The 18,290-nt window shown below is 40.9% G+C and overlaps 1 protein-coding gene across 2 annotated transcripts in view; it reads left to right on the forward strand.

The window, feature by feature from the left end:
- The first annotated feature begins 1,222 nt into the window (after positions 1–1,222).
- CHST11 (carbohydrate sulfotransferase 11) overlaps positions 1,223–18,290 on the forward strand; it is a 235,158-nt gene continuing 218,090 nt past the window's right edge. The window contains exon 1 of one of the 2 annotated variants that reach the window (XM_081211315.1): positions 1,223–1,427. In XM_081211315.1, the coding sequence (XP_081067441.1) occupies positions 1,238–1,427 (190 nt within the window). In that variant the 5' untranslated portion in view covers positions 1,223–1,237. The remainder of the gene's footprint in view (positions 1,428–18,290) is intronic. The other variant, XM_081211323.1, reaches the window with a different exon arrangement.

The following is an 18,290-nucleotide window of genomic DNA, read 5'->3' on the forward strand; positions in this document are numbered from 1 at the left end:
GGCGCCAGATGTAATAAATTAAATGGCATTTGCATTCTGCCCCTGCTCTGCTCTTGATTTTATTAGATATTAACATGTTAAAAAAATTTCCCCAGTGAATGCGAGCCAGATTTCTCCGAAGATATTTCATGTCACATTTATGGCAATTCAGCAATTTTAGCAAGCTCCGCAAGTCAATTAGGAGTCTTTGTTGTTATCTGGCCAGATTCACGTTTTGCAAGATTAATTCTAAGCCACTCATCATTAGCAGTTGTGAGCGTGACCTCTTTGGTCAGTCTGCCGCCTGTATGTGAAATGTGATCTGCTACTAGTAGCTATTACGAATGCATGTCTTTCTCATTCTTCTGTCTGATTGAAATACTCAGTGGCTTTCCACTGTCCAGTCTAAAACTTGCCATGAGAAGTAGCTGTGACCATACAAGCAAAATGAGATGTAGTGCGATATTTTGAAGAACAGGAGCTCATCATGACAGCCCCATAGCCATGCCCCAAAGATAATAAAAACTGCAGGCAGCTGTGTTGACATAATTGGCATAATACCCCGTTTATTAGGTTTATCACGACTGCAATCCTATGCATGGTTTCCTGAGGTAATCTCCATTGAACTAACTGGTGCTTGTTTATGACTGCCCAGGTTCAACTTCTTCAGTGCTTTGTCCACGTCTAATCTTGCCCCTTTCTAACATTTATTGGTGCGTGTTTGTAAATCTACCAATGAATAAAATAAAAAATCAGGTTTAAAGGGTTTTCTCAGGGTGGTGGAAGGCATGTGTGCTGTGTCCCATTGGTTTAGTGGTGGTAGGACTCTCCCTTCTTCTGACAGGAAATGCTCTGTGAGTGAGGGTACAAAAATGGGGAGCCAAGGAGGGTTAGTTTTGAGGGAAATGTCCCCATTTGCATCTTAAGGAATGTTGGAGGGTATGTGCCCATCCGTTTTCCTATTGTGCCTTTTACAGTAGAGCAGATGTTTCACATGCAGAAATCCCCTGGTTCAATCCCTGGCATTTATAGTTAGGAGAATCTCAAGCAAGACTTCTCTATCTGAGACCTGGGGAAGTTGCCGCCACTCAGTATACGCCAGGGATCCCCAAACTAAGGCCTGCGAGCCGGATAAGGCCCGAGGGACTCCTTTATCCAGCCCATGGCAACACCCACTGCTGCCACCTGCTCTTTCTGGTGCTGCGCTGTGGGGCTGCCCACTTGCGGGTCGGAGGAGCACCGGAAATAGTTTGTGTGCATGCGTAAGCGTTATTTCCAGTGCACATCCGGGTCGGAGGAGGCCCGTGCACATGCGCACAAGCTATTTCGGGTGCTCCTCCGAACTGGAAGTGCACTGGAAATAGTGGGTGCACACACGTATGGGCACGCACTCCCCCGCCCTCCAGCCCGCCGTGCAATCGGCGCTGGAGACACTGGCCCGAAGCACGGTAACTTTGCTGACCCCTGGTATATGCCATTCTGGGTTAGAAGATAGTGCAATGGCTTGGCTCTGTATGCCACAGCCTCATAAGTGTAATTTGGGGAGAGGGATGGTACAAGGTGCAACTCAAGAAACCAGATTTGGCCCAGAATGATCAGTGGTTTCCCTTGTACAGTATGATCAAGAGAGGAAGACTGGATGGCCTCATCTCAGCACTGAGGATTAGATGTCTCTTGGTTCCTTCTGCCTCTGTAATTATTGGGTGAATCTGCTGGGTCAGCGCAGCACGGAAGGTCTGCATTTAGGACGTCAGCTACTTCCTCCAAAACTATCCCACCTGGAATGCAGAGTCTATTGCAAACTGAGCAAAGGAACAGCATGTAGCCTGTATCTGATTATTTTTAATAGCAAATCTTTCCATTGAGGCAAACACTTTTTTATAGTTTTTTGCACAAAGTAACTGTACCTGCTTCTTATTCAACACACAAGAACATATGACATGGATTTCGTATTAATAGCAGTCTTAGTAATATTTCTTACTGCCCTTCACCAGAGGTCCCAGGGTCAACTACAACAATAGATTATTAAAATCAGTTAAAATAGATTACAGTCAAGAGATAGATCCTAAATGTATAGGGTTGGATTCAACTAACTCAGTGTGCTAGCAGAAGCCAGAACAAGGGTTCCTTCTTGCACAATGGGGTTTCCCTTTTCCTCTCTGTGTGGCCCTCCAAGCCTCCCCCAGCTCTACAGACGTTTGATTCAAATATTTCTCCCTCTTAACGCCATTGGTAAGGTGAGGCTGTAGCTGCAATCCTGCTACTCACCTGGGAGTAATCCCAATGGAACTCAGTGGAATTTAAATCTGAGATACTATCCCAGTTCTTTTCAGGCAGACGTAATTCAGTCTTGCCTAACCACCCCGTTTCCCTTTTAATTTCACTTTGAAATCATCCCTTCCAAACTACCTAGTCCCCTTTTCTCTCACTTGGGCACAGGTGAAAGATATGGTAGAGAAACAAAACAAAACAGTTGCTGCACTCAGGCAAGCATATCTCAATTTAAAAAGATACGAATGATCCCTTTGCCCTTCCCGCAACACCTCTTCACTCCTTGAAGACACAAGCAAATAAACCAGGAAGCCTTCAGTTAACCATAGTTTCCTGTTTCATCTGAACTGGGAAACTATGGTTACTAGCTTCGGAACAAACCATAATGTTAAGCCATGATATGAAGTTGTTTGATCCTGGAATACTCCAAAACTGGTAATCATAGCTTCCCAGTTCAAATGAATCAAGAAACACAAAAGGCATCTGAGCCTGAGTCACATTTTAATTTCCCACAATGCCCCCAACACAGTATCACCCCAAGACAATGCAGCTACAGTCCACCACAGCTACAGCTGGCCCACCACTGGCCTAACAGAAATTTTAATGGCTATTACGAACAGTTTTAGATATAGAAATACTTAAACAACATACATTTAAAGTAGCATACTGTGCAACACTTTCAGGAAAGAAAGCCCCCCTATTAGTATTCAGAATGTAAACAGAATGCATTATTATTCATCGTGAAAAATGCTATTCCTAGGCTGATCTGTTGACAGTTGCATATCAAGAATTGGTGTTCTGGTATGCTAATTATTCCAAAAGTAGGCTGCCCTTTGTGTTTTTCTTACATTTGCAAAAATCCAGGGTGTGTCAGGATGTGTCATCAGTCTGATTTTATTGCTCTGTGGTTATGTTCTAGGCTATGATCATGCATTTTCCATGCAAGCAGGAAAAAAAATTGCTTTGCAAATGCAGCCAGCAAGCTATGTTCTAGTTTGTTTATTTTTTAACTTAAAAAAAATTAAAACCCTGTGAGAGAGACAAGAAATGATGAAAAGGACAGGAAATTCAGAACGCTGAATGCTTGCTTGCCCTGGAGAATGGGAAAGACAGGTTATAAAGCAATATTATGAGTCAAGGACACTGCTCAAGAACACTGTGATCCAAACCTCATTCCATAAATTATTTCATTCCTGGATTTAAAAAGTCAGGGATTAATTAAACATTATAACGGGCACATGGGACATACCTGGAGGCAGACACTGTTCTTGGCACGCTGCCTACACACACACACACACACACACACACACTGACACACCTTTTCTTTTTCACTCTGTGCAAACACTGTTGGTATTTGTTCATTTTGGGATGGCAGAGTCAGTAAGTATGGGAACTTCTGCACAGTTGGCGGTGGCGGGGTATGTGTGTGTGTTTATAATAATTCTTGCTGGATCAGACCAAATTTCAGCATCCTGCTTCTCACAGCGGCCAAATGCATTTGGGAATCTTACAAGTGGGGCATAAGGGCAATAGCCTTGTTTTGTTTTTGCTCCCCAGCAAGTGGTGTTCAGAGACATGCTGCCATATATATAGCCGTCATGGCTAGTAAGCACTGCCAAACCTATTCTCCATTCATTTGTCTGAATTGGAGATGAGGAAATTGTGGTTCTTCAAATGTATCTCTCCTCATTGCTGACCGTTGGCCAAGCTGGCTGGGGCGATGGGGGTTGGACTCTATTGACATCTGGAGGAACCCCCCAATGCACACCAAATTAAAGTGGTCCTCACTACCTCTTGTGCCAATGAAGTCACAATTGTGACAAGATTAGCATACCCCAACAAAGGAAAGATAATGGTGAGAATCTAGATTTGATAGCTTTTGAGACTATGCATGATACAACTACAGTGGTACCTCTGGTTATGTACTTAATTCGTTCCGGAGGTCCATTCTTAACCTGAAACTGTTCTTAACCTGAAGCACCACTTTAGCTAATGGGGCCTCCTGCTGCCGCTGCACCGCCACTGCACGGTTTCTGTTCTCATCCTGAAGCAAAGTTCTTAACCCGAGGTAATATTTCTGGGTTAGCGGAGTCTGTAACCTGAAGCGTATGTAACCTGAAGCATATGTAACCCGAGGTACCACTGTACTTGTTTTATGAGAACCAATGCCAGTTTCCCCACTATTGGGTGATGTACTGCATTTCTATCTAAACAATAGTGATTTATTTCTAAATCTGTGTTCACACCTATAAATTAGAATATGAAAATTCTTTGAAAATCGGTGTCCCCCTTTGATCACTTTTTTGTGGGTACTGCACTTCCTTTCCTTTTCTTATGATGCATAAGCAGCCACCTTAGATGGCAAGGACTGAGCCTGTATGCAGAACAGACTGAGCTGTAGCTCCCACCCACACTGGGATGTCTTTTTCCACCCCCGCTGGAAAAAAATAGTAATGGGGAAAGAGGGGATACGAATTAGCTCAAACTTTGTTTCCAGTTTTTTTGATTAAAAATGGTTTGGAAACAATTTTTTCAGACAAAAGTCATTTGGATATATTTTTTTCTTAAAAAGCATTGCTAATTTAGAAGAAGGTGCATAAAGCAATTCCCAAGCAAGACTCATTTGTACCTTCTAATTTGTGAAGGCTACGACACCAATGCGTTCAACTTTATTGTCTCCTCAAGCGGCTTCATCAGTCTGCAGTCAGCTGAAATATGAATAGAGGCAGGTCCCAGGAAGATGAATTCATTCATTTTATCCCACTGTTTATTGTTTATTGCATACATTACGGATGCCAACATGATATTCCCTGCATCCCTGTGCAATGCAATATAGCTTCGAAGATACTTATTTAGAAGACTCCCTGGTGGAGGAATTAGGAGGGGAAAATACGTATTTAGGCAATTGCTTTGCCTCTCATGTGGCAGAGACGATCTAATGCCTATGGCTTGTTTACAACTGGTTTACATTGCCCATTCACTGTTCCACGTATGAATATGCTGTCTTAAGGCACATGAGAAAGCTAAAACAAATATCATTAATGCAGGCTGTGTAGCTCCCTGTATTGTTGCTTCTCATGATTAATGGTATCAAGGCTGACACTACTTCACTGCAGTATCACACAAAAGCAGTGGGGAACCTGTGTCTTCAGTTCCCCTTCCTAAGATCCAAGCAGCCCATGCTTCTACAATGTGGCTTGTAATTGTCACCTGTGAGCAGGAGTGCCGGCTTGGCCCTGCAACCATGGGTGCACAGGGCTGTGGGTGCCATGCAGTGTGCATGGCCCTGGCACCAAAATTTGTGGGTGCCTGGCCCCTTCATGGATAATTTTGTGGGTGCTTGGTCACCCAGGGCCCCAGGGCGTCAAGAAGTCAAGAAGGGCAAATCTGTGCATTCCTGTTTGTCACTCACCCACTCCGTCTTCTGTTCAGTTCCCTACATTTCCATACCAATTTGCAATTATTATTTACAAAGTCTTCATGAGAATTCACCAGCATTTGAGTGTGAATTTATGCACACTGCACATATATACATTTTGTATGCAATTTTGTCTACTATAGACATTTTTTAAAAGCAATTTCCGGAAGACAGCACATTTTTGCATGTTATTTTCACTAACGAGTGCACTTTTATGCACACTTTACACTAGTATGTTCATTTTTGAACACGTTACTTGGCTAGAGGACTGCATTGCAAAATTCGGAGAAGTGCAAATTTTTGAAGGATGGCTGCATTTTGGTTCCTGCCTTTTCTTTGTATCGTGTGGGTGTGCTCAATTGCTCCTCGAATATGAAAAGAGGACCACAGGGCATAAGAAGTGGGTCAAATATGCTTTTTACTAATGATGTTCTGAGCTGAACTCACAAGATCAGTTAGGATCCTATAGTGTTCTAGATAAGATTTAAGTTATATCAATTGCCTGAAGGAGCTCAGTGCAGCTCAGCATGGTCTTTGCCCTCCCATTTTAGCCTTACAACAACCTTGTGATGTAGGTTAGACTAAGAGATGGCAACTGATCCAAAGCCACCCCACCCCCCATTGCTGAGTGAGGATTTGAACCTGGTGCAATACTCTAACCACCAAACCACAGAGCATCAACAAATATGGGCTACAGTACCAAAAAAACAGAAGTAGTGTCTGAAACTTTGTTCTATTTGTAGATTTTTTTATATATATAAATATTTATTAGAAGTTTTCCATTTTCAAAAACCAAAAAAGAAAAGACAAAAAGAAAAATTAAAAACACATACAATTTGAAATCCTTATTTTCTATAACATCTTTCCCTGACTTCCCCATACCTCCCCTTCTTATATTCCCATTTAGATTGTAAATTCAACAAGTTCTTATCCCCAATTTTTAACCTTTTCACTATATCTATACTGATACAGAAAATACAATAGTTAACCTTTTCATGCTTGATTCATTTTGAAAAACAAACCAATTTTACCTTATATACCTCAAAATTTATACCTCAGTACTCATTCTTAAATCCTTTCCCCCCCCTAAAGTCTACCCAAATTCCTTTCCACGAATTCCCCACTTTTCATACTGATATCAAAACAAATTAAAGAAAAAGACAGATTATATTTATACACCCTTTGGATCCCCAAACCCCACCCCATCCCCTTTCCCGGTTTCAATCCCCAACAAATGTCCAACAGTCTTAGTCTGCTATCAGCCTGGAGATCTCACATCCGAGGCCCTTAATTGTCTCTCAGTTCCTCTCTGCCGGATTTTTTGATAGTCCTTAATATTAAACACCAGATCTCGGAGATGCTCTAATCCAGTGAGGGCAATGGTTCCTCCAGCCAGACAACCATACTTAAAAGTGGAGCCCAAATCTTGTTTCTTACTCCTTTCAAATCCAAATGTCTCCAAAGCTCCAGCTTTCACCTTGATCAAATTTATAGTCCTTGAATCTTCAGATCTCCACATATAGAGATCTTTCCATTCTTCAGCCTCCAATTTGGACCAAGTTTCCATCATCCAATTCTTATTTTCCTTTGTAGACATCATGTCAGGACTCTGGCTCTCCTTTGTCGTCTGCAACACCACAACTCCTCCTTTCCTCTCCTCAGAAGCAACATATGTCTCTTTCTCCACACTCTCAAAGTTAACTTTCTCCTCTTGTCCAGCTGCATGAACTTCCTGGATCAAATCCTTATCAAATTCAATGCACTTGTTTACTGTTAAGTCCAGGGTTGCAACATTAGTAGCCAAAACATCAATTTGGCCTTGTAACTTTCCCAAGAAAAAGAAAATTCTGTCCAGTTTAGCTTGAGTTTTCTTTTTTTTTTTTTTTATAAAATTTTTATTGGTTTTACGAAATTTTTTAAAAAACAAACAAACACTTAAGAAAACAAACATACACGTATAATTTCATAACATATTTTCATAAACCTCTTTTCTAAGACTTCCCCATACCCCCCCTTTCTGCATCCCAATGTCCATAATTTTATAGCAACTCCCAATTGTCACTTTCCAACCTTAATCATCTTAGTCATCTCTATATTCTAACCTTATGTCACTGTATCCCTTTGTTCCTAAGAACCAAAACACTCTAACATTCATTAAGTTTATAATAGTCCTTAAGATATCTTTTGAATTTTCTCCATTCTTCTTCCGCTGTCTCTTTTCCTTGATCACGGATTCTGCCTGTCATCTCTGCCAATGTCATATAGTCCATCACTTTCATCTGCCATTCTTCCAGAGTGGGTAGATCTTGTGTCTTCCAATACTTTGCGATGAGTATTCTTGCTGCTGTTGTAGCGTACATGAAAAAAGCTCTGTCCTTCTTTGGCACCAATTGGCCGACAATGCCCAAGAGAAAGGCCTCTGGTTTTTTAGGAAAAGTACATTTAAGTACCTTTTTCATTTCATTATAAATCATTTCCCAGAAAGCCTTAATCTTCGGGCATGTCCACCAAAGGTGGTAGAAGGTACCTTCAGTCTCTTTGCATTTCCAACATTTGTTATCGGGCAAATGATAAATTTTTGCCAGCTTGACTGGGGTCATGTACCACCTGTATACCATTTTCATAATGTTTTCCTTTAAGGCATTACATGCCGTAAATTTGATACCGGTGTTCCATAACCATTCCCAGTCATCTGACATAATGTTATGACCAACATCCTGTGCCCACTTAATCATGGCTGATTTGACTGTTTCCTCCTCTGTATTCCACTTCAGCAACAAGTTATACATTCTAGATAAATTCTTAGTGGTAGGTTCTAGCAATTCGGTTTCTAATTTTGATTTTTCCACCTGGAAGCCGACTTTCCTGTCCTGTTTAAAAAATTCCATTATTTGACGGTATTGAAACCAATTTTCCACTTTATGTTTCAATTTTTCCTGGCTTTGTAATTTGAACTTATCTCCATCCTGTTCTAAGATTTCCCAATACTTCGGCCATCCGACCTCCATATTGAGTTTTTTCACAGCATTAGCCTCCACTGGTGACACCCATCTAGGGGTTTTATTTTCCAATAGATCTTTATATCTTATCCAAACATTAAACAATGCTTTTCTAACAATGTGATTTTTGAAGGCACTGTTAACTTTATCATACCAAAGATATGCATGCCAACCAAAAGCATTGTTGAAACCTTCCAGATCCAAGATGTCTGTATTCTCGAGGAGCATCCATTCTTTGAGCCAGCAAAAAGCTGCTGCCTCATAGTACAATTTTAGGTCCGGCAGGGCAAAACCCCCTCTTTCTTTAGCATCTGTCAGTATTTTAAATTTAATTCGGGGCTTTTTGCCCTGCCAGACAAATTTCGAAATATCTTTATGCCACCTCTTAAAACATTCCATCTTGTCAATAATCTGCAAGGTCTGAAACAAAAATAGCATTCTAGGCAATACATTCATTTTAATTACTGCAATTCGGCCTAACATTGACAGTTTCAAATTTGACCATATTTCTAAGTCTTTTTTAATTTCTGACCAACATTTCTCATAGTTGTCCTTATACAAATTCTGATTCTTGGATGTTAGATAAACCCCTAGATATTTGACCTTTTTGACCACAGTCAAACCTGTTTCCTCTTGAAATTTCTCCTTTTCCATATCTGTTAGGTTTTTCCCTAAAACTTTGGTTTTTAGCTTGTTCAACTTAAATCCAGCTACCTGGCCAAACTGTTGTATTATTTCTAATACCTTTTTCGTACTAGTGTTTGGCTCTTGCAAAGTCAATACTAAGTCATCTGCGAACGCTCTTAATTTGTAATGTTTAGCTCCGACCTGCACACCTTTAACCTGCTGGTCATTTCTTATCATATTCAGCAAGACCTCCAGAACTGTAATAAAGAGTAATGGGGAGATCGGGCACCCCTGTCGTGTTCCTTTTTCTATCTTAAGCTCCTCAGTCACCACATTATTTACAATCAGTTTGGCCTTTTGTTCAGAGTATATTGCAGCCATACCATTCTCAAAACCCGGACCTACCCCCATCCTATGCAGATTCTTCTTCATAAAACTCCAAGAAATATTGTCAAAGGCTTTCTCCGCGTCTACAAATATCAATACTGCTTTAGTGTTTATATTCACCTCTAGCTTTTCCAGAATGTCTATAACATTCCTTACATTGTCCGCCAGGTGTCTTTTAGGGAGAAAGCCTGCTTGGTCCTTATGAATCATCTCCATCAAAACTCTTTTAAGTCTTTTTGCCAAAATGTCTGCAAAAATTTTGTAATCCACATTGAGCAATGATATTGGGCGGTAGTTCTTGAGTTGGGTCTTTTCAGTCTCTGACTTTGGTATGAGTGAAATGTATGCCTCTTTCCACGATTCAGGTGCCCTTTTTCCTTCAAGGATCTCATTACAAACTTCTCTTAATGGTTGAATCAACCATTCCTTCAGCGATTTGTAGTATCTAGAAGTCAATCCATCTGGTCCCGGAGATTTGCCCAGTTGCATATTCTGAATGGCAGCCTCTATCTCTTGTTCTGAGATTCTCTGGTTCAAGTCCATCTTACTTTGCTGAGAGATGTTTTGTAATCCATATCTTCCAAGGAATTTGTCTATATCTTCTTCATTTTGCGGGCCTTGAGTATAGAGTTTTTTGAAATAACTTAAAAAGCAATTTCTAATTTCATTGGGTTTAGATATGTTCTTTCCATCCACCTCTAGACTTGTAACTGTATTTAGTTTCTGCCTTTTCTTCAATTGCCATGCCAAAAGTTTACCACATTTATTTGCTGATTCAAAAGTTTTTTGCTTCATTTGCTTTATCTTCCATTCAATCTCTTGGTTCATCAATTCCATATATTGGGTTTGATATAACTTGATCTCTCTTAAAATGTCCTGAGACTTTGGTTTTGTTCTTAATTTCCTCTCTCCTTCTTTTATCATTTCCAAGATCTTCTCTTTTTTCTCATTTTGTTTTTTCCTCTTTATTGAGTTTTGTTGAATCAAAAGTCCTCTCATAACCGCTTTACTTGCATCCCAGATCACTCTTTTCTCGACGTCGGTCCTCAAATTTATTTCAAAATAGTCTTTTAGGGTCTTTTGGGCCTTCGTGAGAATCTCCTTATCTCGAAAGAGGGTGTCATTCATTCTCCATCTAAATTGACCAGTTATTGTGGGTTTCATCTCCATCTTCACGGCGTTATGGTCGGAGCAAGTTTTTGGGCAGATTTCCACTTTCTTAATCTTTGGAGCCAGTCCACTAGTAACCCAGATTTGGTCAATTCTGGTCCAGGTCATCATTGCTTGGGAGAAAAAGGTTCCCTCTCTCTCCAGAGGGTTCCTTGTTCTCCAAATGTCTATCAAGTCCATATTTTCTGTCATTTCGAAAAAAGTCTTAGGGAGTCTCCCTTCTTTAGTGACTGTTAATCTTTGTGCCTTGTCCATATTAGTGGAGACCACGCCATTCATGTCTCCCATGATTATCATATTGTAATCCAAATAGTCCGTCAAGGTTTCATGAAGTCTCTTAAAGAAGTCAGATTTGCCTTCATTTGGTGCATAAATTCCAACAACTAAGAATTTTTCTCCATGTACTTGTATCTCCACAGCCAGATATCTCCCTTGTTCATCTTTGAATATCATTTTTGGAGCCCATTTCTCCTTCACATATATTACAACTCCTCTCTTCTTAACTTTATCTGATGAAATAAATTCTTGTCCTAGCCTTTTATTTGAAAGTAATCTCCTATGGGCTCTGGTTATGTGAGTTTCTTGTAAGCATATCAAGTCCAATTGTTCTTTATTCAATATATGAAATACTTGTCTTCTCTTCAAAGGCCCATTGAGCCCATTACAATTCCAACTAAGGAATTGCAGAGCCATCTTGTTATTTTCTTAAGACTCCTCCAACAGCTCCAAGTTGTTGCTCTTCTTCTGATGGTAATGATTTTTGTCCAGGCAAGAGATTCAAGATGTCCAATGCTCTCCTCTGTTCTGCAAGTACGTCCACAGTCCCCTTCTGTAAATCCTCCTGGTATCTTGCCAAAAATTTGTCTTTGTCTTGAATTGTCTTTATTTTCACTTTCTTTGCCTTGTAGTCAAATGACAGTCCTTGTGGGAACTCCCACCTAAAGCGAATAGTGTTCTTCTTTAGCAAGAGAACCAGGTCCTTGTAAAAGTTTCTTAAGTCCAGAATGTATTTTGGGATGTCTTTAAAGATCTGTACAGCTGAGTTTCCAATTTGCAGGGCCTTTTCGAAGTGTAATCCTAATATTTTGTCTCTTTCCTCCTTGGATCTGAGTGTAATCAAACAGTCTCTCGGTGTCTTTCTATCTTGCTTTTTACCCAATCTGAAGGCAGTCGTAATTTTAAATTCGTCTTCCTCAAGGTCCCAACAATCCACAAACTCCCGTGTCAAGTATTCCACAAGGCTGTCTCTTTCGTTCTCCGGAGTCAGTCTTAATTTTAAATTTCTCTCTTTCCTCTGTAAGTCCCACAAGGCCAATGTTGCATCATGCTCATAGACCTTCTTGGCAAGGGGCTCTAGCTTCTCCTGTGTCTCTCCGGCAGTGGCTTTGGCCTCCTCGGCAATTTGGCGCGTGGTGGCGTTCTCCTCTACCAATCTATTTATAGATTCTGTATTCTGATTCAGTCTTGCTGATATTTCTGTTAATTTTTGTGTATTCTCTGAAGTCTGTTTTGTCAAAGACTCCAGGGTTTGGTTTATCTTGAGCAAGGCCTCTGTCACAGCTTCCATAGAGACGGCTGCTCCTTTGTCTTGACCTGTTGTTCCTGCTGATCCGGCTGTTGCGCCTGAAATTGAACCTCTTTTCTTTGCCTGTTGCAGCTGCAGCTGTTGTTGTTGCTGTTGTTGCTTGATCTTGGCTCTTGTCACTATCTCTTCTTGTGGGCCACTCATGTCAAGGTCAATTCCCACGGGATTTGTTCTCCCTTGGAAAATTCCACTGTCTTAAGCCGTGCCGAACTTTACTTTATCCTCTAGAGGGAGCAAATCAAAATGGCCATAGAACAAAATTTCCAAGTACCAAAACAAAGGAGACAGTCCAAAAAGTGAGAAAAAGGGGAAATTAACACAGTCCAAGCCAATGTTACTAAATCAAATTGCCACAGTTGCCCAATTTATACTGTTTCTTCTTGTGATATACAATAGTCAGGCAGTGTAAAAACTTTGTATCAAAGTATCACTTCACAGGGAAAAGTCAGTTCAGTGTACTAAGAAGGCAGACCGTTTCGTACAATCAAACAGATGAGACAGCAGATGTTTTTTTCCTCCAAATAAGTCATGCAGTTAATGGTCAGATTCGCCTCCCCTCTGCCCTGCTTGCTAGAGGGGAGATCAAAGGTTTAAATGTCCGGTTTAGCTGATCAAAGGACAGATTTAAACGGATGCAGGTTTAAAGTTCCGTTGCTTTCGCTTTCATGCAGTCGGGGGGAGGCAGACTTCCTTTGTTTAAGTCTCCCCCGTTTTTAGCCCAATTTTTAAAAGTAAAAGAGTCCCAGTTATTTTTCAGTTCTTACTCACGGGGAATCAGTCCGAATTTCTTTTCAGGAAGGAATCGGCGCTCTCCGCTTATGGCGACGCGGCTTCACTTCGCAGGCTGGGTAGCGACTCTCAGCACCGCGCTCACTCCCGATGTCGATCCGTAGCCTTTAAAAAGGCTCTTTCACGGTACCGGGGGGCGCAAAGGTGCCCACCGAGTCTCCTTGTTCTCAGGCTTCAGCGCCTGGGATTTTAGGGGTCCCCCGCTTGCCGTAGCGGGTAAGACCCGAACTTGCGAAGCAGTCCTTCTCCGGAGCTCGGAGCTAGGACCGCCATTAAGCGCTGGCACCGACCGGAAGTCCCCAGTTTAGCTTGAGTTTTCCCTCCTTCAGCCATTCTTGTAATGTCCCAAAACCCCCTCTAGAGGGATTTTGGTTACTTAGTATTCCATCCAGTTCAAATCCAAAAATCAAGTTAGTTTGTTTGTTTTTAAAAAGATATTTATTAAGTTTTCACAAATTATAAAATCACACACAATACAAACAAACACACACAAAGACAAACAAATATAATTTCAAATCCTTATTCTCTTAAAACTTACTTCACTGACCTCCTCATACCTCCCCTTTCTGCATTCCAATTTCAAATATTTAGTTCCGCAAATCCTCACCCTTAATTTAATCTAATTATAATCCTTTCTTTTCCTTTAACCTAATCTTTACAGCTGTAATCCGCTTACTTCTATAGCTGCAACAGTTTAACACTCATTAATTTTACAATGTCTCTTAAGATAGATCTTAAATTTCTTCCAATCTTCTTCCGCCGTCTCTTTCCCCTGATCTCGGATTCTGCCAGTCATTTCAGCCAGTCCCATGTAGTCTATCACCTTCATCTGCCATTCTTCCAGAGTGGGTCAAAAATCAAGTTAGTTTGTATCGGTTCTTCCTTATTTTCAACAAGATGTAGCCAAATTCTAACAAATATATCCAGCAGAGACAGAAAACAAAGATCGCTTTTTCCGTCTTGACAGCTAGTTTGACAGCTGTCAAGCTCTTCAATATCTCTCCAACAGGCTTTCTCGCGGATCACTCCCGGGTCCGGGGTGTGTGTGTGACACTTCAGCTCCAAAAATAAACTCTTATCCTCCAGTAAAGATTACTTAAACTGCCGAATCGTGGAATTAATATATTTTGCCCAACAAGAGGGGAAAATTCCTCTCGACCTTAGTTAGTTAGTCCTTGCTTTAGATTATTTATAAGATGGGGAGACTGACTTCCTGTTTACGCCTTCCCCGATCGTGCCTAATTCAACAAAAAAATTTCCTTTAAATGTCCAATTTCCATATTACTCACGGGTTGCTGCTTTAGAGTCCAATTGTTCACAAGAAGAAGTCAGCACTCTCCGACCATGGCATGCGGCTTCACTCCGTAGGAGAAGCAGTCGACTCACAGCACCACGCCACTCACCCCGTCCCACGTTCCGAAGCCTTTAAAAAGGCTCCTTCACGGGTCGGGGGGGCGCAAATGGTGCCCGCCAAGTCACCAGGTTCACAGGCTTCCCCGCCTGATTTTTAAGGGTCCCCGCGTCGCCGCAGCGGCAAGACCCGATCCTATGGAGCTGATTCCCTCCAGAGCTCAGAGGGAATCCGCCATTAGTCCGATCGCGCTAACCCGGAAGTGTTCTATTTGTAGATTTTTAATTACATAGGAGTGGGAAAGGGTCTGGATAACTTTTCCAAACCGTTGCACAGTTTAAAGAGGATCACAGGTCTGGTGGGCAATTTATGTTGGCTTGATGCTCTCCAAATTTTCACACTCCTTACTCTTGAACGACTGCAGTGCGGAAGAAAGGATTAAATTTAGATTTTGCAAAAAAAAGTTGTAGACAAATATGAATATATATCCTCTAATAATGAGCACAGATTAATTAAATCTTGCAGTATATAATTCTAGAAGTGGATAAACGGACTCCATTTATTGTTCTTTTGAATGCCTTCTCTTATCAAATTTGCTATTTTTTTCTATATTAACTATCTCCTAAACTTTAGATAAGCAAGAATCAAACAACAATGACGTGGTGTTTTCTCCCCAGTTTTGAGAAATTGCCATTTTAGCTGCTGTTGATAAGTGAGGTGCCATTTCAATACCCTCCTGTGGTATGGTGCTCTTGAGATCCTCAAAAAGTGTTATAACTGGGTCCATTGGAAGATCGTAACCTAGGGCAGTTTTCTATTTCTATCAGAGCAGATTCCCAGAAAGTCCGGATTGGAGAACATTCTTGCGACACATGAAGTATATTTGTGTTAGGTGATCACACCTAACATCCCTTGCTTCAGAAGCCATTGTCAGATAGGCTGTTGCAGGGTCACGAACACTGGGAGAAGCAGGCAAAGTGCCTTCAGCAATTTGTAACGAAAGAAAATGAACACTAGTAAAGGAAAAAATTGTTATCTAGGAAAGGAACATCACGAATGCCTGAGCTAATAAAGAATTTGTATGCATACTCACTGGAGAACTTGACATAAATAATTTGATATACTAATTGACCAGGGGAAGTTTACATTGTTAGTTACACATGGAAAAATAATTAAATGGTAGATTGAAGAGTGAGTCAGATTTTTGACCTGGGGCCAGAAAAGGGATGTGAGCGGAAGAGTTTAATTGGTTATTATTGAATATTAGTTTGTTCAGGATCCAGATAAAGATTTGGAGCATTTTGTTACCCTCCTCAAAGTGGTTATATACAAGAAGTCAAAGACTGGGGCTTACTTTGAGTTTATGGTCTTTGAAATATGGTGAAATATTGCCAACATTGAAATAAAGCATATTAGATTTGGCCTGTTAATGATTTAATAGTGACAGTTTATATATATCCAGTGCTGCATGTGCAGAGTTCTACTTGCACAACAGGACTTCTCCTTCCTCCCCTCTCTCAAAATGTGCCCTCCAAACTTCTGGAGCAGATTTTGAGGGTGCCCAGGGGAAGGGGCTTCCAAAGCGGAGAAGGGGAAAGTTATGCTTTTCAAGCCAAAGTCTGCTGCATTAGTGGAACAGCAGCGCTGGTTGCAACCTAAGGTGATTGCGCATTTAATATTTATGTAACTGTAATATAAAGAACAGTCTATGTCTGATGTTTATTTTTTCCACCAGCTCCAGCCAACATGGTCAATGGTCAGGGATGATTGCAGTTGTAGTGTAGCAACGTATTCCATGGGAATGGTTGTTACTATTATATGAATGTGATGTGTGTGTGTGAGAGAGAGAGGGGGGGGGAATAAGAATAACTATTTCATTTTCTCTAATTGTTCATATCTAAGAAAACCCAGCTAGATCGCTTCCAGAGAGTATGTTCATTCCACATGCCTCCATTAGGTGGTGCTCCAAATATATGTTAAGCGGTACATAACAGAACTGAGTAGTTTTAAAGGTACCTAAGGACAGAAAATATACCAGTGGACAAGTGAATCTCTGTTGGCTATACCCACGAAGTCACAGTGGGACTATAAATGATCAATTACGTCTTGCAAGGACATACACATCTACACTGTATGATACCTTATCATCATCATGAATTAGGGGAAATGTTTCTCAGGAGTGGTGGAGCTCATCGTTAGCAGGGGGGAAAGGAAAGCTTCTTTCCTTTTCTGTAAGTCCCACCCTCCTCCAGCAGCAACAACAACTGCATTGGAAGTCTGGCTGCCATTTTGAATGCTGCACAGTCATAGCATCGCCCACGGGTGGGTTTTTTGTGGGTGGGGGGAGCGAAGGTCAGTCACTACAAATAAAACTCTCCAAAAGTGGGTTGTTTTCTAGGGGTGGGAGGAAAGAAAAACAAAAGAAAAGAAACCACTGGAAAAATATATTCAGAGAAATCTTGGCTCAACCCTAGTGTCAGTAGACATTCTTGGTAGCTTCTGAATGACCCAGTGTCTAGTCTTTACCTCAGGCTGTAAAGCATCCTAGCCCTTGTTATAGGCTCCACAGGGCCTTCCCCACAACAGTTACTTTGAGCTGCTTGCCCTGTGTGGCGCTTGAGGCTTTTCACATCATCAGATTGCGCTTGTTAACTAGGGATGAGGGATGAATTCACTTTTGTTTGCCTGTTAATTACCCAATATGCACGTCTGGAACAAACAGCAAACGGAAGCACAGCTATCCATTGAAACTCACATTTTCAGATTTTGAGATGGAGCTTCCTTAACCATGAACATGTACAAAAATGCATATATTGTGGGAAAGTGTGCATGAAAATGCATATACAGTGGTACCTTGGTTTTCGAACGTAATTCATTTCGGAAGACCGTTCGACTTCTGAAACGTTTGAAAACCCAAAACTCAATACGCAAGCCTCAAAATGTATGGAAAACTCAAACAGGAAGCCACCTTGGAAGTTTTTTTATACATTGTAAGCTGCCTTGAGCAACGCATTAACTTTGGAAATGCAGCACACCAAAAAATGATTGATTGTTTATTAGGAGAAATTCCAACTAAAATGTTGACAAATTTTCGTGTGGATTTTATTTTTTGTAAAAAATTGCAAATGGCTATGGCAATGTGCAGAACTGAATTGAACATTAGTAGGGTTGCCATGCGTCTGGAATTTCCCTGACATACCCAGAAAACTGTAGTAAAAAGCAGTGTCCAGGCGGAAATCGACTAAATGTTTGGGAAAATCCAGCTGTATTTCTGTATTGGCCATTTTCCTCAAAAACAGCTCTAAAATGTTATTTGTTATTTTGTTAAAAAAGCTCAACAAACAAGTTTTGTGTCCAGACTTCTACTTTTTGAAATATGGCAACCCTAAGATTTGAAATTGAAAAACCCAAACTGACAGATTTGTCAATCCCTGTTGTCACCTCAGCTCTCATTCTCCATTCCAAAAAAAGATTTCCAATCCTCAGCAATTTCACTTTGAGTTTTCCTTCCTTCCTTCCTCTGGAATAAATCAGGTTTGCCACAAGTGGGTATGCTTATTCTCCACAAATGCTTGGTTTAACACAGCGAAGTCAGAGCTGAAGGAGGTAGTTACCTCGATGGGGACCTTTTGTCTTTATGTTGTTTGGGGAGGTGTTTCTCTATTTGCATGTCTCTGTTCACAATTTCACTCAACCTTGAACCATGCTGAGTGT

Source organism: Podarcis bocagei, assembly GCF_964188305.1.
Source record: "Podarcis bocagei genome assembly, chromosome: 10".
Taxonomy (NCBI): domain Eukaryota; kingdom Metazoa; phylum Chordata; class Lepidosauria; order Squamata; family Lacertidae; genus Podarcis; species Podarcis bocagei.